This window comes from Astatotilapia calliptera, chromosome 10 (genome assembly GCF_964374335.1).
Source record: "Astatotilapia calliptera chromosome 10, fAstCal68.1, whole genome shotgun sequence".
Classification (NCBI taxonomy): domain Eukaryota; kingdom Metazoa; phylum Chordata; class Actinopteri; order Cichliformes; family Cichlidae; genus Astatotilapia; species Astatotilapia calliptera.
Genome location: NC_137431.1, coordinates 19313614 through 19340219, shown reverse-complemented (window position 1 = coordinate 19340219; position 26606 = coordinate 19313614). Strand labels below are relative to the sequence as shown.

Sequence of the window (26606 nt, the reverse complement as noted above, 5' to 3'; positions counted from 1 at the left end):
CGGGTATGTGTGGACGTAGACTAAGACAACATATTTTCTCCTATCAGTCACAATATTGGTGGTGTATATCCCACCATCGTAGCTCTGACCTGTGAAGGTATGGACACAATTCGTCTGAGCGTGTCCTGTGTTGCCACCACGACTTTGGGAACAGATCCTCTGATGCCTTGTTTTGGTATATGTGGAATTGGAGACTGGAGGTCTGGGTCTGTGCAGTTTCTGGAGTGTGGCGGATCAAGTTATTGTACTAGAGACCATACTATTGCCATAAGGAGGGGTGTGATTGTTCTACAACAACATATAGGTAGGTAATATGCATCAACGTAGGAAATCGTAGGTCTGAAGGGTTCCCATTAGAAGACTGTATTGCAATATGATTCTTATTCACATCACCTGTCAGTGGCACTCCATCAGGACAAGCAAGGCAGGCAGTGCTTACTTTGACAATTCCAAAACAGAAATAATTTAAAATGTACCAAAACAAAGCCACCTCTCTGCTTTTATCTCAGAAAGCTCTTTGCCTGTCAATTAATATGTGTATCCACCCTTTACATAAGCCAGCTTATGTTTGCTGAAAGCTTTTTTCAATCTCATAGCAAGGGCGCTTCTGCCTCCTGTTAACAATGGTTGGTGCCGGGCAAGCTGAGAGGTTTGCACCTCCACATTGTGGATAAACCGCTGCTCAGTGAATGTAAAGTGAAGGGAGGTCACAATGAGAGGCAAGGTGCTGCTGGTCAGCTTTTACTATTCTGAGATCGGTTACATTCAGCTAGCATTGTAGCAACATAGCAGATGAGTTTCCTCTTGATAACCAACTTGGCCAGCATGTGTGATGTAGAGAAGATGGAGCATGAAAAAGGTGTTAATAATTACTTTAGTACATTAACAAGATGTAGGTCTGTGTTTCTGTGCTAATGATCGCGTGATTATATATAGAATATCATGCTGAGCATTGAACAGAAATACAGTGTCTAAAATGAGCTTAGTCTTAAAGACATGCAGTACTAATAATATTTCTATTTAACACTGGTAGAGGACGTTTTTCTGAAAACTAATAATTTTTACTCTTTATACTTTATGCACAGTTTTCCAGTAATAGTTTTATGTGTTCTAGTGTGTTTTCATGGTGCTGTATTGCTTCTTTTTCTAAAGGAATGGTTTGAGAAAATTCCTCCACACCTTGTCATTTTCAGCTAATTATAAATCATTTTGGTGATAATATGTGTTTAAAGTAGAAGCAATGTTTGTATAATTCTACAGCCAGAATTGTAGTACAGAAAGGTGCTGCAGACAGACAGACAGCACAAATGGTATGTCTTACTCTCATCCAAATTATCCTGTTAAATTGGTAAATTGTAGAGCGAGATGGTTTTTTTTGTGTGTATATTGCATTCCTCTCTGCTTGCCTTTGTCTAAAAGTCACCACACGCCACTGGTTTTAATGTTGTGGCTGATCCATCTCTAAATCCTCTGCTGCCACCCCAATACAGTGGAGGTGAATCAAATTTAGTTTTAAGAGAGCTTAAAATTACATCTGAAAAAACAGTCACATGCTTTTTTTTTTTTTTCCAGAAACAGTGTCCCGGTTATCCTGGATAATCCGTACACCTCTCTGTGAACCCTTTTCAAAAGTTTTTACCAAAATAAACAGTGGCAATAAACTAAGAGTCACTGCAATCAATGAAAGGGGAATAAAAATGGTAGAGTAACAGTAAACAAAAACAAAACGAAGTCAGAAAAAGTGCAAAGAGTGAAAAGAAAACTGAAGGTAAATGAAAAGAATTATATCGAGCACTGACTTTTAAATGTGAAAAATGGAAAAACCCAGTGATTATATACCGTATGGACAAGATTATTAGGCCATACCGCTTAATCTGAGAATTCATATTTTCAGTCTCGTTGCTGCAGGGTTTAAAAAATGAAAGAAAGAACAGGTCATTCGAAAGAGCACAGGCAATTCAGTTCAATTTTATTTATCACCAAATCACAATAACAGTTGCCATGAAACTTTCTTTCTTCCCTCCTTTATACTCCACGATCAGCTCTAAATGGTACTATTATAAACCTGAAGTGTTTAGAAACCTCAGCAACCGCATAAACTTACAGAGTGATTCACCAGGAGTTTCACGGCATAGGTTTCCATGGTTAAGCATCATCTATAGGTGTGATATGTAGGAGTATTTTTTTCCATAGTGTATGTGAGATGACTGTGAGAATATTTAGTCTTAAAATTCTCAAGCATAATAATAATGGATTGCATTTATATAGCATTTATATAGCACCTAAAGCGCTTTACAATTCAACTATTCATTCACTCTCACATTCACACACTGGTGGAGGCGAGCTACAGTTGTAGCCACAGCTGCCCTGGGACAGACTGACAGAAGTGAGGCTGCCATATCGCGTCATCGGCCCCTCTGGCCAACACCAGTAGGGTAAAGTGTCTTGGCCAAGGACACAACGACCAGGGCAGAGAGCCCGGGGATCGAACCGGCAACTTTACGGTTACAGATTCCCAACCTCCTGAGCCACGGTTGCCCCTGCGTAACCTGAATTATGCAAACCGAAGCCCCAACATACTGTTTCTGGTGTGAACTTTATTTAGCCAGAGCTTTCTGCTGCACTTTCGTCCAATTAAGACAAGGAGAATAAAGCAAACAAAATAAAAACAAATAAAAGTAATTTAATTCATTTATTGGAGGAACAGGTTTTTATTTTTTTAGTCATACAATAACAATCCAAGGAAAAGTTTAAACCTACTCATCCTGCTAATCACAGCTTGGAATGTCAGATTGTACAATGCACAAAAAACCCCAAATTTGGAGATTTACTGGAAAGAATATGTGGAGAATATAAGTTCCACACAGTGTTTGTGTCTACAATCTTAACAAGGTCAAACAGACAAACAAAGATTTTTTTTAAAAAAAATCAGTATATACAAGAAGTATGAAAAACTGATTATAAGTTATTGTGATTTTTTTAGCATGTTCTTTCTTTCAGTATATGAATAACCTGAAAAGTCAAACAAAAGTCATGTTTAACCACATCAGAAATGATATTTTCCCCTGTCTGTCATCAAAACCACCTGCACAGTGCTGTGTCTGTACACACTGAGCTGTAATAAGACCTCAGAGCATAGACACAGAACCAGGTCTCGGCATTTTCAGTGCACTGAATCTGAGTTCCTGTGTTTTTTATAATACTGTAGGTTTGAATCCTTCATTACAATGCCACTGAAGAGGAACGCTCATAGTTTTCACAACATTGCTAATAGTCATACTCCTTCTCATACTTACCACATGGTGAAGTGGTATATTGACACTGATGCACAGCCAGCATAAAGCTAAGCAACAAAGAAAAACTGTTGCATTGCAGGAATTTCAAAGGTTTCTGTTAATACTTGGTATGTTTAGAGACATTTTTGATGTTGTGACTGAGTCATCACTGGAATACAGCTCCTCTGAATCCTGCATACTTACCCTCACCCTGAATGAATGAGTTTCAGGCTTTTTAAAGCCATCTTTACAGATGGTGAGTATTTTATACTCTTGGTAGATTTCCAGTGCATCACATTTTTCTTTATTTTAAAAAAGCCCCTAAAATAAGAAACAAGATCAGGATCACCAGATAGCTGTTATAGACAGAGCACAGCCCTTATACTAATAACAGAAGGGATCATTATAAGAAAGCGCAGAAGACGAGCATGATGAGACATTTCTAGATTATTCTAACCTTCACAGCAGCCAAACTCTGTGACTAATGGCAGAGTTTAACCGGCAACCTTCAGATTAGCTACATCCAATGACTGATTAGGGAAGTTTAACTGACATCCTCTTCTCGTTTCATCCATCTCCCTTTAGCTGATGGAGAAAATCTGTGACACCTCTCCCTGTTTCCCCCTCATACATCCTTCCTCTCCCTTCCACTTCCCGTCTCATATTTCCTGATTGATGTCTCCTCTATGCCATTTCTCTGTCATTCCACCTGAATGCATTTTTCCACAAGCACCATGGTGTGAAAAATGTCAACATGAAAAGCAGGCCGAAGGGAAAATGTAGCACTTTGCAACTCTAATATCATGCTAATAGTGTTTTGAGAGCAGTTATATTGTGATCAGTTGAAAACTATTAGAAACAGTATGACATTCTGGGTTTACATTGAGATGGTTGATCCATCAGTTTCAGTCCAGCGCAGTAATACAGTATATGTAGCTGTGGTTTCAAGTCATTAATCATTTTGTTGCTCTGGGTCTCACTTGTCAGCTCCTGCATAAGCCATTTGGAACAAAACTGTTTACATCAATGTGACTTAAAGTCGTGCTCCACGGGGAGCTTATTTGATGAGAGGCTTGATGCCGATTTCCCCCTCTTGTTTCATCCAATCAGGCTGAAAAATGGTCAGTGCCTGCCTGTGATTGGCTCTGTCAACAACAAATGTGCAATAGCAGCGTGCTAGCGCATAAAACAGCCCGTCGACAGATGATCCCTCAGACATGTCACTGCACTAAAATCGCACACTTCACTTGTCATTCTGGATATTTGGATTTGTAACCCTTCATCTCGCTCGCCTTCTGTCGCCTTCCTCTTTTTCTTCTGTCTTTTCTTGAGTCTGCACGTGGCTGATTTACAAGTGTAATCCCAGAGCTCGACAGAAATTTCTCTCCGGGAGCCTCAAAAACAAATACTTTGGAAATAAGGTGCAAGAGCGCAGACACTCATTGCTAGAAAGATGTATGCAATAATAACTCCTGATGTACTTTTAACAGTCTTTGTAATAGAGACAGATGGGAAACTAAAGGAACAAGAGGGAGGAAAGCGGAGGAGGGTGACAAAGGGTGATTCATCCCGGCAGTGTAGAGAGGGGAGCAGGGAATGATTTAGTCACAAGAGGAAGAGAGATTTTCCTTGTGCTGGGAGAATTGGACAAACAGCTATTAAGAGAAGAACCACCTCGCCCCCATGCTGCACTTTCTCATCCTCTTCTCTTTGGGCTGTTGGACAAGCTCATTTCTTGCCACTTTCCACTGAGGATATCTGCCAAAGAGACGTCCGGATCCAGCAATGGGGCGACACGGGGCAGGGGGGCACCAGCACCTTAACACACAATTCATGTGAAGTGTGCATCAATGGGCACACACACAGACACACAAAGATGTTAAAACTGTTCATGCACACCATCTCAGCAGACACAGATGCCTGCTGCCAGATCAGGGTCAGTCAGCTGTGAAATTCCTGTGATTGGTGTGTATTTGCTTCACTGTGGGTATACATCGCTGTTTGTATGTGTCACTTTGCATCTGCATTTATGCCTGTAAGCCTGTGTGTTATCATTTGAAAGAGCGAAGTGTGTCAAATTGAAATTAAAACAGAACAATTTGCAAATTATTAAGACTTGAAATTGAATTGAAATAACAGGCAGCATGTTAAAGGTTGATAATTTTGTTTTTTAAATAATTTTGAGTAGTAAGATGAGCTTTAGTGTGTTATGTCTGTGAAGGTTCTCAGTTATCCAGGTCATCGTAGTCTAAGAAGCTTGGAAAGAAAAGCATCTGGACTTCTTTAAGTTGCTTGAAGACGTTTCACCTCTCATCCGAGAATCTTCTTCAGTTCTAAGGGTCAAATGGTGGAGAGTCCCAGATTTAAACCCAGTGGGAGTATCCCCTCTACCTAATCACATGAGCCAAGGTGTGAAGACAGGTGTGGGTCCCACTCAGTCAGGGTTTCGGGTGAGCTCATTGTGAATTTTCACATGTCATTTTCACAGTGAGCTCACCCGAAACCCTGGCTGATTGGGACCCACACCTGTCTTCACACCTTGGCTCATGTGATTAGGTAGATTTCCAAGCTTCTTAGACTTTAATGTGTTATGATGGCACAAAGCATTCACAAGGTACTGGTGTCTAAACACAGATAGAAAAATCAGATCCAGCTAGATTTCACCATGTGCACTTCACTGTAACTACCGTAACTCTCAACCACTTTGGGGTAGAAAGAAAATTAAAATGGTTTCTGAAAAATTATTATTTTCTAATTTTACAGCCAAAATTACAAGATAAGTCCAGGCGGGCTGATACTTGGGTGATATTACATTCAGTACTTTAAGATGGCCTCGTTGTTCCATTTTTTATCTATTTGTTGAGAAGCATTCATTGTGCTAACAAGTGCATGGCCTTCCTGTGTCCTTAATGAATTTGTTTTGGGTGCCTGAGGAGCAAGGGCCACACCTCCTCTTTGAAATCTGAACATACCCCCTGTTTCCCATTGACACACGTCACCCTGTCGCTCTGTGTTATCGTCGCAGTTTTGAGTGAGACAGGACAAGATGAAGAGCAGCAGCAGAAGCAGCGCCGTGAGCTCGCTCACATCTTACCACTAATAGGCATGATTTAAATAGGGAAAGCTGTGACCTGCATCATCTGATTATGCATCTGAAGACTGTGGGTGTGTGCATATATGGGAGGGAGGGAGGGGTGAGCAAAGTTTTTCGGAGTATAATTAGAGTCTGATTAGTGTTGAGATAAGCTTAGCCTTTCAAATGACCCAATTACTGCATGCAAAGAGGGGTAGACGTTATATATGCGTTTGGTCTCTCTATCTCTGCCGTTGTCCATGCACACACCCTCACCGATCGGAGAAGAGCGCGTGTATTTTTAATGGGCCAGTATGTTGTGTGCTGAACAGATGTCACAACACCAGGCCAGTGGCCATGGGGGCCACAGCAGAGAATCAGACTGCCGAGACTGTCAGGCAGTGGAAAATAGACCTCATAGGACCAGCACTAATTATAAGATACCTAGATACCTTGAAAATAGCTTTCAAGCAGGCCTTTCGTGAATTTGTTATACAAGCAAGGAGCCAGTGAACTTCTTTCATGCTAATGAACATCGATTTTTTTTATTTCAGCTTTAAACATTTTGCTTTCCTGCTGGACAAAGGCGCACAGCATTGCTGTTCTGATTAAAGAGTCTAGTTTTTAGTCTAATGTGATTACAAAATGGATATGCATGTTTTGGTGCATTAACAGTAGCTACACGTCATACAACACAATTCTGTAATCTTTCCCTTCCAGGCAGTTTTGATGTGGAAAATTCTGTGTGAACACCAAAGGAGTAGTTTATCAACCTGAGCACTTTATGTGTCAAATACACTGGGAGTAATCACATATTCACAAGCAAGGACTCTTCTGAAAGGTGTCATCGGTGGTGTGTTCAAGGACACTTTATTATCAAAAACTTGAGAGTCACCTGTAGAAAAACTCCACATTTAATTATTAGGTTTTCGCTGAACAGAATGGAGATGGCAGCCATGTCACTTTGGTTGTTAGTTGTTACACAGGACTCAGATTGATGGAGACGGATGGATAGATGGATGGCCCGGTTCAATCAAAAAGAAAAAAAAGTCTGATTTATCGCTTGTAACGATTGATCAGTACAATAAGAGCGCTTAACTTGTCTGGCCCTCAAACAAAAACATTGTTTCGGTGGTTTTATTTGTCTTTTTTGTTTTCAAAAGTAAAACTTGCTTCAAACTGTGTAAGAAATGAAAAGTATTCTGATGTGTAAAATGTTTTAAGATCTGCAGCACTTTTTTTGTTACGTCATGTCCCAAAGGCACTTCTACCTTTCCTCATAAGATTCTCTTTAAACAGTTAGACAGCGCATCAAGGATCAAAACAAGGGCGTAGCTACTGCTGCGTCTGTTTCAAGAAATCAATTGTTACTCCTTCTCAGACTCGGATAGCCAGTTATTTGCTTTTAAGTATTGTTTGAATTTTTTTGTTTGGGGTCACAAGAGTGGGACTTTGAATGAACAAAACTTTCAAAACTACAAAATAATAATTCCTAGGCCACAGGGAATCAGTGGTGCAGAGCCGGCAGTATTGACCTGATTTGTCTGCAATATGAAGATGGATGTTATGTACTATATTACATGAGAGGAGAGGATTATATAGTGCAGAGATATTTCAGCTGTGTCTTTGAGGCAATGACGCCATTTAAATCTCCTATTAACTCTGCCAGAGATTTATCACCGTTTGAATGAGCAACGCTAAATGATCTTCGGGATTATGCTAAGCTAAATCAACCACTAACAAGAGGGGAGCAGCATCTATATCGAGTGTCTGAGCTAGCCATCTTTCCTCCTGCACCCCTCCTCGCCCCCTGCATTTCTGCATTTGTGTAAACTGGACTTTTGTTCTGCGTGATCATTCCTGTTTCTTTTCTGTTTGTCAGTACAATCAACTCAGCCAAATGTCAAATTTCTTTAAAAGTGAAAACCAGGGCATTGGCCTTCTTTGCCCTACCTTTGCCTTTATGTTTTAGTATGTGTTTTGCTCTCTGCTTTTCTTGTGCTATTTTCCTGTTCAAATCCAGCTGTTGCTGCCTAATTGGAGTTGATTTTGCTTGTCTGCATGTGAACCTGGTTCACCTGTGCATTGCGCACATGTGGTTCATTGTGACTAAATTATTTTTTCGCAGTTTTTAGGTCAGTGACTATACAAGTGTGGTATGTATAATTTATTGGTAAGTGTTTATCTGACTGATCACGCAGAAGGTCATTGAATTGGGTGGCAATTCAGGAAGTCACAGTTGTACTCTTTGCTGAGCAGACAGACATTTACACTCCTACCTATATAATGGTTTACACTTCGAAGTAGATCCCTGTCATCCCCATCATCCTTTTTTTAGCTACAGTCTCACTTGCTATGCTCTCTTTCCCTCCCACACCACCACACTGTGCCTCTCTCCTCCTGCCTCTGCTTTCATGTTATAAGAGCTCCACATTCCCTTTGAGCATGACATTGCCCATTCCTCCCCTCTCCGGATCCCTTCCTCTCCTTTTCCCTCCCGCTCTTACATTCCACATTCTGTTACCTTCTCCTTGTGTTTGCCAGAATGAGTGGCAGGTGTCTCTTCCAGATGCCAAGTTGTTGTTGGGAGGCAGTTTTGACGACGACCTGACAAGCAGCATGTGCGCTTGCAGTTTTTTTTTCCTCCTTCTTCTTCTTTCTCTGTGTGTTGTACGCACATTATTACTGGTATGGAGGAATGAGAATGAGAGAGAAGAGGAAGACAGATCTTGTAATTGAACCCTGGCTGTGCTTGATGAAGCTTTCAGCAAATATCTAACCAGGGAAGCTAAGATGAGAATTTAGACAAACAACCAGCGGGAAATGGATGCAGACACAGAGAGTGAAAAGAATGAGAGAGAAAGAGTTTTGATTAAAAAGGCATCACTTGCCGAACCAGACAATTACTGGTGTAAAGTGAACACCACATTGTGTACGCTACACCAGAGGACAAAAGGACATCGTCATCTGTGTGTTAATGAGGCAGTCAAGCTGGAATTTGAACAGCAAACCACTGGAGACAAAACTTTACCACTTCAGAAAGGTCATGACCAAAAGTGTGTTGACACCCAACTCCAAAAAATGATCTTGACCAATAGGGGGTGAAAATCAAGCCAAAGCACAGCTTTCTAAAACTGCAGGACCATGGCATTATGAAAAATAATAAAATAAAATGAACAACAGGGCTAAAGCTACCGGACGGGACAGGGAGGAGAAAACAAAAATCAAAAATGTAGCTCCCTAAATGGTCCGTCCCCAAAGTGTTTTTCTTTTTTTTGTTGTTGTTGTCTTGATAGGAAATTTTCCTCTTGTGACAGCAGCATTGGGCAAATGTTTATATAACTTCATCCATCTATCCAATATTCCTATCCCAGCTGTCATAGGGTGAGAGGCAGACTGTCTATAGGCCTGTCTATATGTTCGGATATAGACAGGAGCAATAATTTTCACTAGCTTCCAGCAGCCACCCACAATCAGTGGGTGAATGCTCATTTTTTTCCTCACAGCCAGTGGTTGCCAGATGGTTGCAGCTCAGTCTCTAGGTCTTTGTTACCGGGGCTTTACTTTAACATCACATCATTAGTGGTCACCTGTCTGCAAATTCTCAGTAACTGATTAAAGCAGCCACTACCTGACTTTGTTTTTCATACATACTATTTAAACACAGGCTTAGTCATTGGAAGCTCTCACATACTGCACTGTCCTGGAAAAGAGAAACGTGGAGAACACTTTAGCATGAGCTGTCTTTTAAGGATCCCATTGTGAAAACTACAAATAATAAGTCTGAAATCTAAGTCTGTGGTTTGGTCCCTCTATAAGACATCCTTGGACTCCAATTATAACGGAGTCCTTACTGTGCATAGTTCAGCTGGGCTAAGTGTTTACCCACTGCTGGCTAACTATCAGTGTTGAAGCCAGCAGAATAGTGAGCAAACAAATTACAATAGTCAGTGGAGAATAGTTATGTCGGGGGCTTATAATTACAAAAAAGAAAAGCAATACATTTTGGTTAAAACAAATAAACAGGAATGCTAAATATGCAGACTTTGAACTTTCAACTTGATGATATGACACACAAAGAGATTAAAAATGAGTTTTTTATCCATTTGGTGTAGAGATACGTAAAGCTGAACACAGCTTTCCATCCCAACCTCAACACCATCCAGCACCTTCTGGATGAAATGGGAACATGACAGGGACCCAGATCTGATCACCCAACAACAGCATCCATCCTCACTAATACAAATCCCTGCAGCCAGGCTCTAAATTCTTATCAAAGGCTTTCTCAGAAGAGTGGAGGCTATTATGGCAGCAGATTATTTTTCAGTATCATTGGGCATTTTAAGCCTTTATTACAGACAGTGGAGAGACGACAGGCAGAGAAACATGCAAGAAAGGTCTTTGGATGGACACAGCAGAACCTGTGGTTCATCGTAAGTGGTGAGCTGAACAGTTACTCATCACTCAAGTTAATTTGTACATGTGATGTCCTGGTGTCAAAGCTACTGTAATTTGTGCATCTAATGACTGTGTCGTTCATTTTACTGCCTTACTTGCTAGATGCTTCCTGGTTCTATATACCGTAAATCTCAATAGAAGACATTTTTCTTTGACAAACATCTATTTGGGGCAACAAAAACTCCTCTGAAGCTCTCTTTACATTGTTTTTTGCACTTCCAGTGGAAGGTAAGTGATTAGGGATCAAGGGCAAGCAAACATGTGCTGTTGTCCAACTACTGCTCTATATAGCTCTAAAAATGTCTTAAGGCAGCAGGTATCAAATCAAATAAGCTTTAAAATATTTAATCAAGAAAGATTCAAGCCAGGTATGAATCACTTTAATGAAAGTACCCATAATTCATTTTCTTATTTAACTGCAGCACACGGGGGAAATGCATCATAAACAGTTACCAGTGAAAAAGACATTTGTTTTTTTACTTTGAAGCTCCATACTGGGAGTTTTTAGGGGTTTTAGATTTGGCCCAATTCCAGTTTGATACCTCGGCTACTTGCTGATTTGCAATCATGTTTATGTATTTCAGCACTAGTACTGTGAAGCTAAAGGCAGTGGCGAGTCCAAAGAACTGCTGACTTCAAATTACGATGTTTCGAAACATGCTTGGAAACAAGGTCCTGTTGTTGATGCAGGATTGGAGATTTTCCCTCAAAGGTGCTGAGAACAGTAGCGTACATTTTGAGAAATGTCAACAGCTTATGCATCATTAAGAATGCCTATGTGGCTCAATCCTTGACTCACAAGCCCTTTTTTCTTTGTTTCTATCTTACTCTTAAAAGCTGTCTAACATCATAAGTGATCGTGGCTCAAGAGTTGGGAGTTCGCCTTGTAATCGGAAGGTTGCCGGTTCGAGCCCCAGCTTGGACAGTCTCGGTCGTTGTGTCCTTGGGCAAGACACTTCACCCGTTGCCTACTGGTGGTGGTCAGAGGGCCTGGTGGCGCCAGTGTCCGGCAGCCTCGCCTCTGTCAGTGCGCCCCAGGGTGGCTGTGGCTACAATGTAGCTTACCATCACCAGTGTGTGAATGTGTGCGTGAATGGGTGGATGACTGGATATGTAAAGCGCTTTGGGGTCCTTAGGGACTAGAAAAGCGCTATATAAATACAGGCCATTTACCATTTACCATAAGTGAACAGAGAAAATTTCGTGTTTTACAAGGCAAATGATGAATAAATAAAGCGTCTGGATGGATGGATGCTGGTGGGAGTTATACTGCCCCCGGTGTCAAAGCCATATGGCAGTCAGCAATCTTTTTATCTAATATCATCAGCTTCATCTCTCAATCTGTAAACTTTGAACACCCACAGTTAATCTGCAAGCAAAGATAAGCATGAATCAGCAGACATTGCCCTCAAATGGGAAACACATGCACACACTATATTGAACAATGAAAAGCAGAAAGATGGGAGATATAATTGGAAAGACTGAAGGGGGTAAAGGGTAAAGAGAAGGGTGTCAGATATAAAGAAATGATGAAAATACCAAAAGGAAAAAAAGAAATGAAAGACTGCAGGGGTAAACAAAAGGCAACGAGGGAGGAAAAGCAATTGGAAATGCAAACTTAAACGCTAACAGCATTATCGCAAGTGTGTGTCAAGGAGTCTTGAACCAAAGACAATTTGGATGAAAAAATACACATAATGGGACCAGTGGGAACACGCTACTGGTGAGTTTACCATTGCAAATTTAAAGTATACTAACAGCTGAGAAATCATAAATGTGATTTGGGATGCAACTGAGGTTGGAGACGTTCCCAGTAGAATGTTGAGTGTACTTTACCAAGATATGAAGACCTTAAGTTACACTGTTAAAAAAAACATCCTAAAACAACGGTAATATTCCGGCAGCTGGGGCGCCAAAATACGACCGTGAAATAACAGAAAATAACTCCCGCATAAAAATACGGTTATTTCCAGTAATGAAAATACAATTAGTTGCGCTAATTTGACATGGGATCTCGCCTTTTTCAAGTGCCGCTAAACATTAAATCAGGAACATGTTAATGTGATTAAACAATGAAATCATCTATAAATAGGGAACAAAACCATCTTAAAAAAAGGGTAATATTCCGGCAGCTGGGGCGCCAAAATGCGACCGTAAAATAACAGAAAATAACTGTCCCATAAAAATACGGTCATTTTCAGTAATGAAAATAGAGTTTGTTGCGCTAATTTGACATGGGATTCTGCCTTTTCCAAGTGGTTTTAGACATTAAATTAGGAACATTTTTACATGATCAAACAATGAAATTACCTATAAACAACAATCATAATACGTAAATGTACAGAAATATACAGTTAACAGTTGGTTTAAATAACAATTGATTGCATCCCCTGGGACAGACTGACAGAGGCGAGGCTGCCATATCACACCATCGGCCCCTTTGGCCATCACTAGTACCGTATTTTCACGACCATAAGGCGCACTGTGCTAAAAGGCGCAGTCTCAGTTATGTGTGCCATTACTGTATTTAACACACACATAAGGCGCACTCGATCATAGGGCGCATACAAGTACCGTATGCGTATTTAAAAATAAAGCGGGAGCAAACCTGAATTCGGTACCTTACTCACATTTCTATTGCCGGTAATCGTCATCATCAACAACACACAAGCATACAAGTGTGCGTATTTAAAAATAAAGCAGGAGCAAAACTGAGTTTGGTACTCACATTTTTATCATCAATCAAACCCATGGAAGTCCTCATCCTCTGTGTCTGAATTGAACAACTGCGCTAAATCTCCATCAAACATTCCAGGTTCACTGTCTTCACCGTCAGAGTCACTTTCCGTGCCGTGCGGCTCCTCGGAAACGATGCCGGCTTTTGCGAAAGCTCGAACAACAGTGCCAGCAGACATGTTAGCCCAAGCATCTACAATCCATTGGCAAATTGTGGCGTAACTCGCCCGGCGCTGCCTTCCACTCTTAGTGAAACTGTGGTCTCCACCGGTCATCCATCGCTCCCAGGCCGCTCGCAGCCTTACTTTGAACGGGCGGTTCACACCGATGTCCAGCGGTTGGAGTTCCTTTGTCAGGCCTCCCAGAATGACAGCAAGCTCACAGTGCATTTGTTGCACTAGTTTTTTCACATCGGCTGTGAGATGCATAGAGTCACAGATCAACAGCGATGGTGATGCGTGGAAAAAACCACCTGGTCTCCTTACATATACCTCCCTCAGCCACTCTTTCATCATTTCCTCATCCATCCAGCCCTTTTCATTTGCCTTGATGATTCCTGCTGGAAACTTCTCTTTAGGCAAAGTCTTTCGCTTAAAAATCACCATAGGCGGCAGTTTCTGTCCATTAGCATGGCAGCCAAGCACAACAGTAAAAGAAGACTTTTCATACCCCGTTGTGCGTATCGCTACCGTGCTGGTCCCCTTCTTCTCCACAGTGTGACTCACCGGGATGTCAAAAGTGAGCGGGACCTCGTCCATGTTAGTGATGTGGCTGGGCTGGATGTTTTTGTCGCCGATGTGTTTGCTGCAGTAGGAGCGGAGGATGGCCAGCTTTTCCTTATAATCCGCTGGAAGTTGCTGCGCTACCGTAGTCCTGGTCCGGATGGAAAAATGGCACCGTGTCATAAAAAGTGAAAGTGAAACTGCTTTTAGCCGAATGGTGACCGTCGAAACGCTTCTCCCGCTCGCTCTTTGCTCGATGATCCACCGCTCGAGTCTTTCCTCCAACTCGAGCCACCTTGCCTTATGTCCGCGGAAACTCAGCTGCGTTTTCTTGACCTGCCGGAGCTTGTTTTCTAGCTTCCTCCATTTGCGAACCATCGATTCGTTAATCTTAAATTCTCTCGCCGCTGCTCGATTTCCATGTTCCTCCGCGTAGCTGATGGCCTTCAGTTTAAACTGTGCTTCGTAAGCGTGTCTCTTTGCCATTTTCAGGGTTGTTAAAACAACGATGTCTTGCATAATGCACATACCTGTTCTTTTATACAGGTATGTGCGATTGTCCCGGTATATACGATCAACGCCCACACTTCACCCTTTAACGTTCTCATGGTGTTCTCTACTACGTTCTCCTTACAACACATAGGGCGCACCGCGCTATAGGGCGCGCCGCACTTTTTGAAGAAAATCTAAGGCTTTTAAGTGCGCCTTATGGTCGTGAAAATACGGTAGGCGGTAGGTAAAGAGTCTTGACCACGGACACAACGACGGAGAGTGTCCGAGCCGGGGCGCGAACTGGCACTCTTCGGATCACAAGGCGAACTGACAACTCTTGAGCCACAAACGACCTAACTAGCAACGATAATAATATTTATGTGATGTAACACAAGCTTATAGGGATCATGTTATATGCTTTTCCATAGCATTACATTTGAATTCAACAGTTCAATCTTTCAAATAACGGACAGATATTTGTGAGATCATGATACATTTGTGAATGTATTTTAACAATCTAAATATGCATATGTACAGACAGATACATTTAATAATCATGACAATTATGTTGTATTACATTAAAACAAGAACATCTAAACAGCAGCACATGTCCCAAGGCATGATGGGAGACATTTCTGGACGTATTTTTACGATCTAAATTTACATATGTACAACAAAATATATTTAACAAACAAGTAAATTGTGTTTTATTACATTTACAGTGATGTTATGTTATTTTACATTTGACGTGTCAGATCACAGTCTACTTATGTAAATGTAATGATATTCTAGAAAAACAGTACGCAACTGTAAAATACACAGTAAAATAATTTGACATTACTATTTTTTGGAACAGTGTATGCAATTAGGAGCTGAATGTCACTGCCACGTCAGCTTTAACAACAAATTCATCAGCTGAAAGCATCTCGAGGCAAAAGATTAAGATGAGCTTCTATTCAAGCAAAGACAATAGAGTTCAGTCAAGTCCCGTCAAGCAATGCTGTTCAGTAAGAACCACAAAGAGACAAGGACGCAAACGCAGAAAGACGTACATGCACAGTATTTATTTCCCATGCTCACGCACACAAAGTAACAAACAGCAGCTTTATCCCTAATTAACAGAAACAGCAGGTGGGGCAGAGCAGCACATGAAGATAAGCTGGGGAGGAAGGCATGTGTAAATGTTCGGTAGAAAGAAGGCAGAGAAGCATGAAGAAAACGGGCAACATAGATGGACCAATAAAGCAAAGGAGTAGAGAAAAGTTAAGATAAAATCATTTCTATACCCCGCAACACTGAATATCCACTATATGTGTTACCGTTTATAGCAATAACGAATGACCAGTCAAGCCTATACACAGACTGGGGGGACGAAAATGTGTGGAACAGATAAAAAAAGAAAAGGAAAAGAGGACAGGGAAAACGAGACAGACAAGGACAACTAGGGAAGCTGGGGGCTGCACATGTGAAGGGAACTCTAACATTAATATTTAATGTAAAATTGATCAGTTTTTATATTTATTATTCAACCCTAGAGTGGGTCTGTCAGTGCAATGTATATATTCAAATTTAGATACATTAGTACAGCTCACAAACCAAGCTATGATCTTATTTGTTGGTACTGCAGAAAGCACCGCAACACAGTAACGAACAGCAACGGCTAGTTTACGATGGCTTACTTATTTGCTGTATAACAACACATTTTAAAATGAGTTGCTTCTTTTACTGCATTACTATTATACCTTACCTCAGTGGCAAAAAACCCCTTTCATATCTGCTTCATCTCACTTTAGCACATTTCCACTGCCAGTGTTTTAAAAAAATGCCATGTAAGTTGGATATTGATATAAGTTTGGGAACAATGCTATATGGCTATATAGTGATCACAGAAGAAGAGAAGTTTTGCTTGTGCTGTGATTCATTAGTTGTATAGATACTTGACTGACAGTGACTGACAAGAAAAACTGCTAGTAAGTTAGTTATGATTCTCAATATGAAAATTTATAAAACATAAACATAAAACTGTTAAATGACATTGAGGTCTACCTGATGTTGCACGAGACCAGAGACCATCTCAAACTGAAACAAATTGAAACATTTCCCTTTTATTCTGCAGTGAGAAAATCCAAACTCTTGGATTGCACTGAATGGCTGTGCTGCACTTTAAGGCAACTTGTGTCGGGGCCACCGCTGTGATAAAGATCTCTACTGCTGTTTTGTTGCTTTTTGTCAGATTCTCTTTCTCCGTGTGTCTTCCTCTGCTCTGCGCTCCCCTCTCGTGTGTTGAACGTGGTCAGTCACGATGCAGAGCAGCAAAACAGCAATAAAAATTTTCACACTGAGCTGGAATAAAATAAACAATAAAATAACATAAACATACATAAAATAACATGAATGAAATACTCTAAAAATGTTTTCCTTTCATTCTTACTTTCCTTCCTTCTCGGAGAGAGCCAACAGTCACATGCACGAACCAGCACATACAGGTGGACTCACTACCTGGGGTTGGGGTGGGGGGTGCTACTTTAATTTCTGCTAAAGGTTGCCACGCATCTAATGATGCGTGGTTTGAAAAGTTAAGCATGTTTAACTTTTCAAACCACGCATAATAATTTTCTTTCAATTCTTAATAAATTATGTATTTTTATTTCCAGATAAATAGTAAAAACATGGACAAATCCACAAATAATTAAGTAGTTATTGCTTAACCATCCATATTTATTAATATTCATTATATCATACAATTTTAAAGTACACAGCATTGATTTGTTGTTGTTATGAGAGAAGACAGAAGATGGGCTGCTGTGATAACGGAGGCTGTGTGCCAACATTTTTTTTTTGACAAAAAGGTCAGACTTGTCCAACAGAGCAGACAGTGCTCTCAGTATATCCTTCAGAAGAAATGTCACATACTTCTGCAAGCAAAAGTTTGTGAAGCCTTGGAGTTTCAGGTTTTTATAAAAGTGAACTAATGTGATCTCTATCTAAAAAACAAGCTGATTAAACTTAAAGGAAACAAGCTGCTGTGCTTTCCATGCCTTTTTTTGTGAACACACTAAGCAATCGATCACAGTTAAGGCAGGAAAAAAATAAATGAACCACTGTGTTCCTGGGGAGATGAGATTGGATGTGTGGGTTGTAGAGATTTCCTTCCCTATAAATAAAGGCATAAAAAGTCTTGACCGGCATAGTCTGCACTTTCTTGGTTGGTGGGAAACGCAACTTTTTACTTAGTGTGTGCAATAAAGACATTAAAAGTGTGCGTGTCTGTATACAATTGGTTTAACCAGATTGTGTGAAATATCTGAATACTTTTATAAGTAATCAATCCAGAAATCCAGGATTTTGTCATGTGCAATCTCAAATTTGCTTAACATAAAAGATTAAAACACAAAAATACCATAAGTAAGACTAAAATACTTTTTGCATGGAACACTGAAATAATTACACTGTTAGACCGCAAGTACCCTGTAATTACGTGTAATTTCATGTAACAAGTACACTACAAGTACCCTGTATTTGGATGCAATTTGCGGGCAACAAGTCAGGTTTTTGCAGGAAACAATGAAACAAGTACACTGTAAGTATACTTTCTGGGGTGCGTGTAGTGTTATGGAGTGACTAAGGTGCAAGTACCCTGTACTTACGTGCAATTTGCAGGCAGCACGTGTGGTTTTTGCAAGAAACAATGAATCAAGTATACTGTACACCCTTAAGTACACTTAAAATTTACCATGAAATAACCCCTTAAAATTACTTAATTAAATTCTATGTTAGTATTTCATTGTTTCCTGTACAAAGCAGGGTTCGGCGATTGGACGGCTATATCGACTATCCCCTATCGGCGATCGTTTTACAAGGCCGATTCATTTATTTATTTGCCCATGAGTAAGTTTGCTAATAACGATGGAGCTACTATTATTTTTTACATATCACCCAACCCTAGTACAAAACTTGTTACATGAAATTACATGTAATTACAGGGTACTTGCAGTCTAACAGTGAAATTATTTTGATTGTTTCCTGCAAAAACCTGACTAGTTGCCCGCAGAATGCATGTAAGTACAGGGTGTTTGCCTCTCATTCGCAGGTCATGTTATAAAGTGTTACCAAAAACAGGGCAAAAAAAACTTCACAAATAGATAAAATACAGCCATAAAATAGCCACATTAGCCATCTGTTAGCATTAACATACTGTAGCATCGCAGTTGGACTATAAAGTTGTGGCAGAGTGGAACCCAGACACTACTCCATACCTGTGCAAAAAAGCAAGGGAGCAATATCTGAACTGAGTAGAGAGTCCAGTGTGGAGAATTTATCCGAACAAATAACGAGTGAAACCCGGAGCGGAGCAGCAGAATGATATGAGTTTCAGACCATAAGACAAGAGCTGAAGATGTAAAGAGCTGCAGACTGAGCTGGAAACGTATGAATGGTAAATGACAGAGAGACGCTGCAAGATAACCTTTAACTTTTCTAGTTTTACAGAATTGTATTAAAATGTGTTTCTTATTTAGCTGTTGCCAGCTGTGAGGTCAGTTTTAAAATGCAGGTAGTGGCTGGTTCAATCTTTTAGATTGTGTTGTTTGTTGTAGTCTTTGTTTATTAGCGTATTTGTAGGTTCCGCGTAATTTACCTTTAAGATATGAACTGAAATTATCTAAATAATTTGTTAAATTAATAAAACCTCTAAACTTAATCCTAAATACTTTTGTTAACTATAATGTATATTAATGAAAATGAGTTAAAAATCAACAGGGTAGCTTGTAGCACATAGCCACCCCTCCCTGAGCCTGGTTCTGCTGGAGGTTTCTTCCTGTTAAAAGGAATATTTTCCTTTCCACTGTCGCCAAAGCTTTTACTCAAAGGGATTCATGTGATTTTGGGGGTTTTCTCTGTTTTCTTTGTTTTATTATAGGGTCTTTACCTTAAAACATTAAGGGCTTCGAGGCAACTGCTGTTTGCATCTGATGACCTCAGAGCATTCACTGGGTTACAGACAGTGAGCAAGTAAGAGATGTAATTAGGAAGTAAAAACCACTGAGAGCTTTACGAACTATTACAAGGAATTTAGATATACTGACAAACACACATTATGTTACAGCAGGACAGAATGCTGCAGTCCCGCTTAGAGTAATACAGAATCGTGCAGTGTGTGGATAAAACTCTGCTATCCTCTGCTTACATTTTAGAACATGTTGTTCTTTACAGAGCAGCGATGTCCTGGTCAGGATGACATCTGTCCATCACATCTGTCCATATCACTCACACATGCCAGTTAATAGCTATTAGATCACTGAGTACTGAACCTGAAACTTTTTTCAAAATAAGACAATAAAAATTGGCACGAATCAATGAGTGACACTCTAGATGGCTTTTACTTTGAAAAGACAGGAATTCTAATTTCCCTGTCATTGGGTTGTATTTAGGGGGTTTAGGTGGAAGCATGACTTGTGTGGTTTAAATGTAGCTTCAGAGGTAGTGTCGGTGGTTGGTGATTCATTCCCTGGTTGCTCCAATCTGCATCCCAAATTTTCCTGGGCAAGATACTAACCCTAAATTGCCTTTTGATGCATTCATTGGAGAGTGAATGTGTGTGACTGATAGAAAGCACCTAAGTATAAAAACAAATGGGATAAGTGAATGGGTGAATGTGGCATACTGCATAAATTGCTTTGAGTGCTCAGGTAGAGTAAAAAGGTGCTTTATAAGAAACAGGACAGGACCTCATTAATCTCTAAACCCTGGTCATGGGCCTGCTAACACAAAAACATGTTTCTATTTTGGCGTGATTGTCTTTGTGTTATTTTCTTTCTATTCCATTCTTAATTTGCTCCCCCTCTATATTGTTAAATATTGTTCATTGGTTTTTTATTGTTTTTATTGTCACATATACAAAAACTTAACAAGATGCACGAGACAAGGAAACACAAACAGGCCTAAATTTGGAAAAAGAAGAGATGAGGCAGAAACACAGGGAAGATGATTATTACAATTTGTACAACTAATACTAGAAATAATATACAAGTTATGAACCGAAATGTAATAAATAACAAAACAAAGAGAGCACAGTATTGCAAACCATCAGTTAGAAAGACATGGAGTAAAAACAGATTTCAAAAACTCAGAACCGCAAGAAATTAAACTCACTATAGCAGGTATACCGTCACCTCGACGTTGATGTGTTGTCTTTGTGTTGCATACAAATGACGTCACCGTACTTTTGGCCACGTTGTTATAACAACCACATGCAAATTAGATGATACTCAATTGTAATCGGAAAAAAACAAAACCGAGTAGATTGAGCCCTTTCCTGTATGAGGTTTCTTCTTGTTAAAAAAAGTGTGCTTACTTCCCATTGTCACCACATGCTTTCTATTAAGGGGTCATGTGACTGTTGGAGTTTCTTTCTAATATTATAGGAACCATTCATTTAACTACTTAATCTATTTATTCTTTATTTTTCTTTCTTTCTTTCTTTCTTTATTGGTTTAATTTCAATACCCGTCTTAGCTCTCCCTTCTAATCATACAATCTGAGACTTAAGCTGGTGCAAAAGCACAAGTTATGCACACACACACATTTCATTTCAAATAAAAGGAATCTTACTTGCTTGTGTCATCTTTGTCTGTATTGTATATGACTTGTCTAAATCAAATTTAAATGAATAATAATTATAATATTGTAGGGTCTTCAATCTGAAGTGCCTTAAACAGACTGTGGTTCTAAAGTTATGCTATATAAATAAAATTGACAATGAAAGGCAGACATATACACCGACACACCAAAAGTTACACACAGGTCATCGTTCTCTTCATTTAGCAGTTATTCCCGAGATCTGCACCCTCATCTCTTTCTGCTTGACTTCATTTTTGTCTCCCCAGCCTTACAAACACATCAAACACTAGAATGATCCAGAGCAGGGGAAAAAGTCAAATAAATGTGAGTGAGATGAAGGGAATCTGAAAACAAAAAGTAATATCCACTTCACAGCCACACTGCAGATGATTCCCCTATTCATCCTCCACCTCCTCCCTCTCCCAATATCCTCCTTTCTTGGTTTCCTTTATTGTGGGAACGTATTACAGGTGTGGTGTGTGTTCACTTGTAAGCAGCAGAAACATCGATTTTGTGTCGCCTTTAGAAGATAACCAAAGGATATAACACTGCATGATGGGATGCTGTGTGTGTGTGTGTGTGTGTGTGTGTGTGCGCCATATTGTCAAGATTAGTGGAAGGAAGAGAAAAATATATATGTATTTACCTCACTGACAGCAATACTAGCGCATGATAAAAAACACCACACACTCTCCCCTCTTAACAGAATGCTTGCACACCTGAGCAGTATTTTTCCATGTTTTGCACATTGTATACAGAGCCTTTCTGAGGCTTTGGTAGAAAATGATCCCATGACTTTAAAATTGGGGGTTTGAACTAGTTTATTGTGTTTATTGTGAAGGTAGCAGTGGGTGTAGAAAAGGTTTGAGAGCAAACAGTTGAAAAATATGTAGGAAGAATGAGCTCACACAACCATACACAAGTGTGTGTGTGTGTGTGTGTGTGTGTGTGTGTGTGTGTGTGTGTGTGTGTGTGTGTGTGTGTGTGTGTGTGCGAGACAGAGAGAGATTTGTGTCAGCGTTGTAATTCGTCTGCACTGAACCATGCCTATTGTTGCCCTTGTAAACTGAGAGCAATGAGTGTTTCATTCAAGATGCGTCTGATAACAGAATTTCTGCCGTATGAATTAAATTAATAAAGCTTCTCTCTCTCTCTCTTTCCATCCTTCTCTTTTTTTCATCCCCATCCTCCTCTCCTCCTCCCCTCTCAGGTTACGGTGGGGTGGAGCTACTGTTGGTGTTGTGGGGCCTGGATCTCTCTTCACCCTGCCCTCGCCACTGTATCTGCTACACTTCACCTAGCACTGTCTCCTGCCAGGCCCACAACTTCCATGCTGTGCCTGAGGGCATCCCCGCTCAGAGCGAGCGCGTTTTCTTGCAAAACAACAAGATCCAACGGCTACTTCGAGGGCATTTCTCGCCCACTACCACTATGCTGTGGCTTTACTCCAACAACATCTCCTATATACAACCATCCACCTTCCATGGCTTTGACCGCCTAGAGGAGCTTGATCTTGGGGACAACCGGCACCTGAAGGCCATTGCCTCGGACACCTTCCTGGGCCTTGGTCGGCTACATGCCCTTCATCTATACCACTGTGGCCTGATCACCCTCCCTCCCGGGATCTTTTCAGGCTTACATAATCTCCAGTATCTCTATCTACAGGTACACGGATAACAGCTGCCTTTTATCTCTATTGTGTACTGCATCTGCCACCACAATCGCATTATGGTGTAATCTGTCAATCAAGTTGGTTCAGCACTTACGCCCCATGAATTGGTCCCTGATCAAATAACTGAGTGTAATGAAAATACCACGAGCTTTCCTGAAACAACAATACTCCTATAGTACAACTTCTGTGGCTAAACGCTGCAAGAGAACTATGTAATCCGAATCCATGCCTGAATATATGATTTCATTAATTACACAGTATGTTTATGAAGACAGAAGGATGATCTATTTATATCACGATGGAAAAATTGCTAAGATTGGCAGTGAATGAAAGTGGTGCATTTACTGCAAAGTATCTTTGAGCAAGATGTTGAACCCTCAGTGGCCCGCGATGCAGAGTGTGAGTATGTGAACAGTAAAGGTTAAAAGTGGTTTGGATAGAAAAATAAAAGAGGACTTCAGTGTCGTGTGGATGATTGAATGAAGCTTGTAGTAAGAAAGTTCTTTGAGTGCTTGAATTGAGTACAAAAGCGCTATGTAAGTGCCAGCCCATTTATCAAATATCTTTGGGTCTGTTAAGTGCAAATGTCAGATGTCTAGTAGTTTTGACTTGCTTGCTAGATGTTGTCAGTGAGCTATAGCAGTCTAACAGGTTTAGACATGAAAGAAACTGTTTTTTACCTATTAGTGTTCAAATAAAGAGTCTGTTTAGATTTTTACACTGCTCTGGAGAAAACTTATATTGGGCCAAATAAAAGTGGAATTCATAACATTATATGAAGGGTTTAGAAAATTCTGTTTTCAAATCATATTTTCGAAAGGACAGTTTATTGGCACTAAAAGTGTTCCTACAACACGCTTTACTTTCACAAAGGGAATAAATTCATGATAAAAGCCTCATCAGATCATGAGCTGCATTCTCAATGTTAACAGAGAGAAAATCATTGTTACTATGGGCAATTTTTTTGAAGCTGAAATTACACAGCTGACTGTGTGACAGCTGACTGTGTGTGTTTTTCTCCTTAATGGATATGTTTTATTTGATTTATGTTTTTGTTATATTGAGAGTTAACAGCTCATAGCCTTTTTTCTTACTTTCTTACAGTACTTACTGTTTGTAGCTTTTAAGCGCTGTAACTGTTGCAATTTGAATTATGGCTAATTGGGTATTTATTCAGTTATTATTTTAATAAATGAAAAAGTTTTTCTTTTCTTTTTTCACTGAACTGAAAATGTACAGAACCATGAGTGAGTTCAAAACTGTCCAAAGGTTCATTATGAGTAAATGATGTTTTCATTGTTTCAAACCTACTTAGTAACTGAGGCAACAGCTACAGACTGACAAGTTTGGAAGCACTTTTACGTCAAATGTTTGTTTGTTTGTTTTTTCAAAGAAACCCCAAAGGGAAAAAAATAGAGAGAAATCAGTTGGTAGAATGAGAGTAGATTACCCCTTATTATTTATTTGATATAGTAATCTCCAAACTTAGTCAAAACTCAAAACATAGTTTTTAATTCAAAGGGTCCACTTTTGAGCTCTTTAATCCACTTTATTTAGCCAGTTCAGTTAGTTTATGCATGTGTTCTCTATAACACACACACACACACACACACACCAAACACACATGTATAGTTTATTTAAGGATTAAAATTAACATATTATCTGTATCTTGTATGATTCTAAAACAAACAGAAAAATGCAAATGCAATGGATTACTCATACTCAGGTAATAAAAACTATGCTTGATGTCTTGCAACCCATTTTAAGCTTCTCTTTTTATCTTTCCTTTTTATTCCTACATCCTGGCAGGATAACCAGTTAGAATTCCTAGAGGATGATTTGTTCATCGACCTTCTGAACCTCAGTCATCTCTTCCTACATGGCAATCGTCTATGGAGTCTTCGCCAGAACACTTTTCGAGGTCTAGGAGTCTTAGACCGGCTCCTTCTCCACCAGAATCGAATCCAGTGGGTTGATCGTCAGGCCTTCCATGACCTTCGGCGTCTCACTACTTTGTACCTGTTTAATAACTCCCTCACTGAGCTGTCTGGAGCCACCCTGACTCTTCTACCAGCCCTGGAGTACCTGCGACTCAACGACAACCCCTGGGAGTGTGACTGCAAGGCCCTGTCGCTTTGGGATTGGCTGCGGAGGTTCAGAGGCTCCACCTCCTCTCTGATGTGTGTTTCGCCGCCTGAGCTGACAGGGAGGGACCTGAAAACGCTCAAGAAAGAGGAGCTGCCCAGCTGCATATCAGGCGAGAGTCATGCGCATGGCGCCCCAGGCAGAGAGATTGAGCACGGGGAGTCTTTAAACCACCTGAATCGTCACAGAAACCATCACAACCACCATCAGCGGCCATACTTGCCCCACGGGGACCAGTACAGCTTGCCTTCACCCTCACCCCTACCACGGCCACCTAAAGGAGGCCGCCGAAACTGTACTCGCCGTGGCCGCAAGGCAAAAGGGGGGCTCAATGAGGTGCAGGTACTTCAGGAGGGGGGTGAAAAAGACTACACTCCAGATGGTGATAAATATGACCTGTCTGCCACAACAAGGAGGAAGAACAAGTGCATCCCCAGAACTTCCGTTGGCCCACCAATTGGGGTCCAGAGAGCTAATAACAAAGCAGGGTCACATCATGCAGGTTTAGTTTCGTGTTTGTCATCAGCTCTGCTGCTGTCACTCTACTTTGTGATCCTACGTTGAGACAGGAAACGGACACTGTTGTGCTGGTGATGCAACCATATGATTCATTCTCCTGAACCACCTTGTTCTGGCTCTTTAAATGAGGCATGTGCACATAAATGTGTGTGTAAATGACTGTGTACAAAGGACATCACTGAAAATCCCTGTGGTATTAATGCAGGGGTCATTCTGAGTCATAATCAATACATGTTAGTCAGGGAAAACTATTTTGCCCACTTGCTTTGATGATGTCACCAAGGGAAACAACAGGAAAACTTTTGTGTCTCTGGCATCAACTGCTTCACTGAATTTATGTACAGCCACATAAAATAACAAGCCAATAATTCAGCAACAGGAACACACAGTAAGTAACAAAACAGTTCATGGCTCAGTCTCTGCGTTTAGCCCCCGTGACACGATAGCGCTCTCAACCGCAACCTCCATCTGTCAGTCAAGCCGAGAGGAAGACATACTCATTTGTAGCTGTCACCGTACTCACTCAGCAACACCTTAAGATCAAGAAAGAAAATACCGCTGACACAAGTGGCAGGAAAATGAGTCATTGTGAAACGTTTTAGCAGTAATAGCTATAACCATTATATACCTGCAAATAAAGTGGTTTTCTTTCACGTATCAGGACAAGTTTAATGTGAATCTGTATGCTTAACTTTTAACTTTTTAGTCTAAATTCTGAAAGTACCACAGAAATTGTCACTCAACTATTCGCCATTCAGGTCTTCAAACTGTTGAAAACTATAATCTGTCTGTGCCCTCACATCGAAACTTCAAAAAGCCATTCAGAACTAACCAATCGTTCAAGGAGCCAGCTGGTCACAGTCAGTGTAAATGAATGGGAACGAGTGACTGAAAAA

At 40.4% G+C, this 26606-nt stretch overlaps 1 protein-coding gene across 1 annotated transcript in view; it reads left to right on the top strand.

The window, feature by feature from the left end:
- Positions 1-26367, top strand: part of rtn4rl1a (reticulon 4 receptor-like 1a) — a 119581-nt gene extending 93214 nt beyond the window's left edge. The window contains exons 2-3 of the mRNA XM_026182938.2: positions 22585-23039; positions 24856-26367. Coding sequence (XP_026038723.1) covers positions 22585-23039; positions 24856-25755 — 1355 coding nt within the window. The 3' untranslated portion in view covers positions 25756-26367. The remainder of the gene's footprint in view (positions 1-22584; positions 23040-24855) is intronic.
- The last annotated feature ends 239 nt before the right edge of the window (positions 26368-26606 follow it).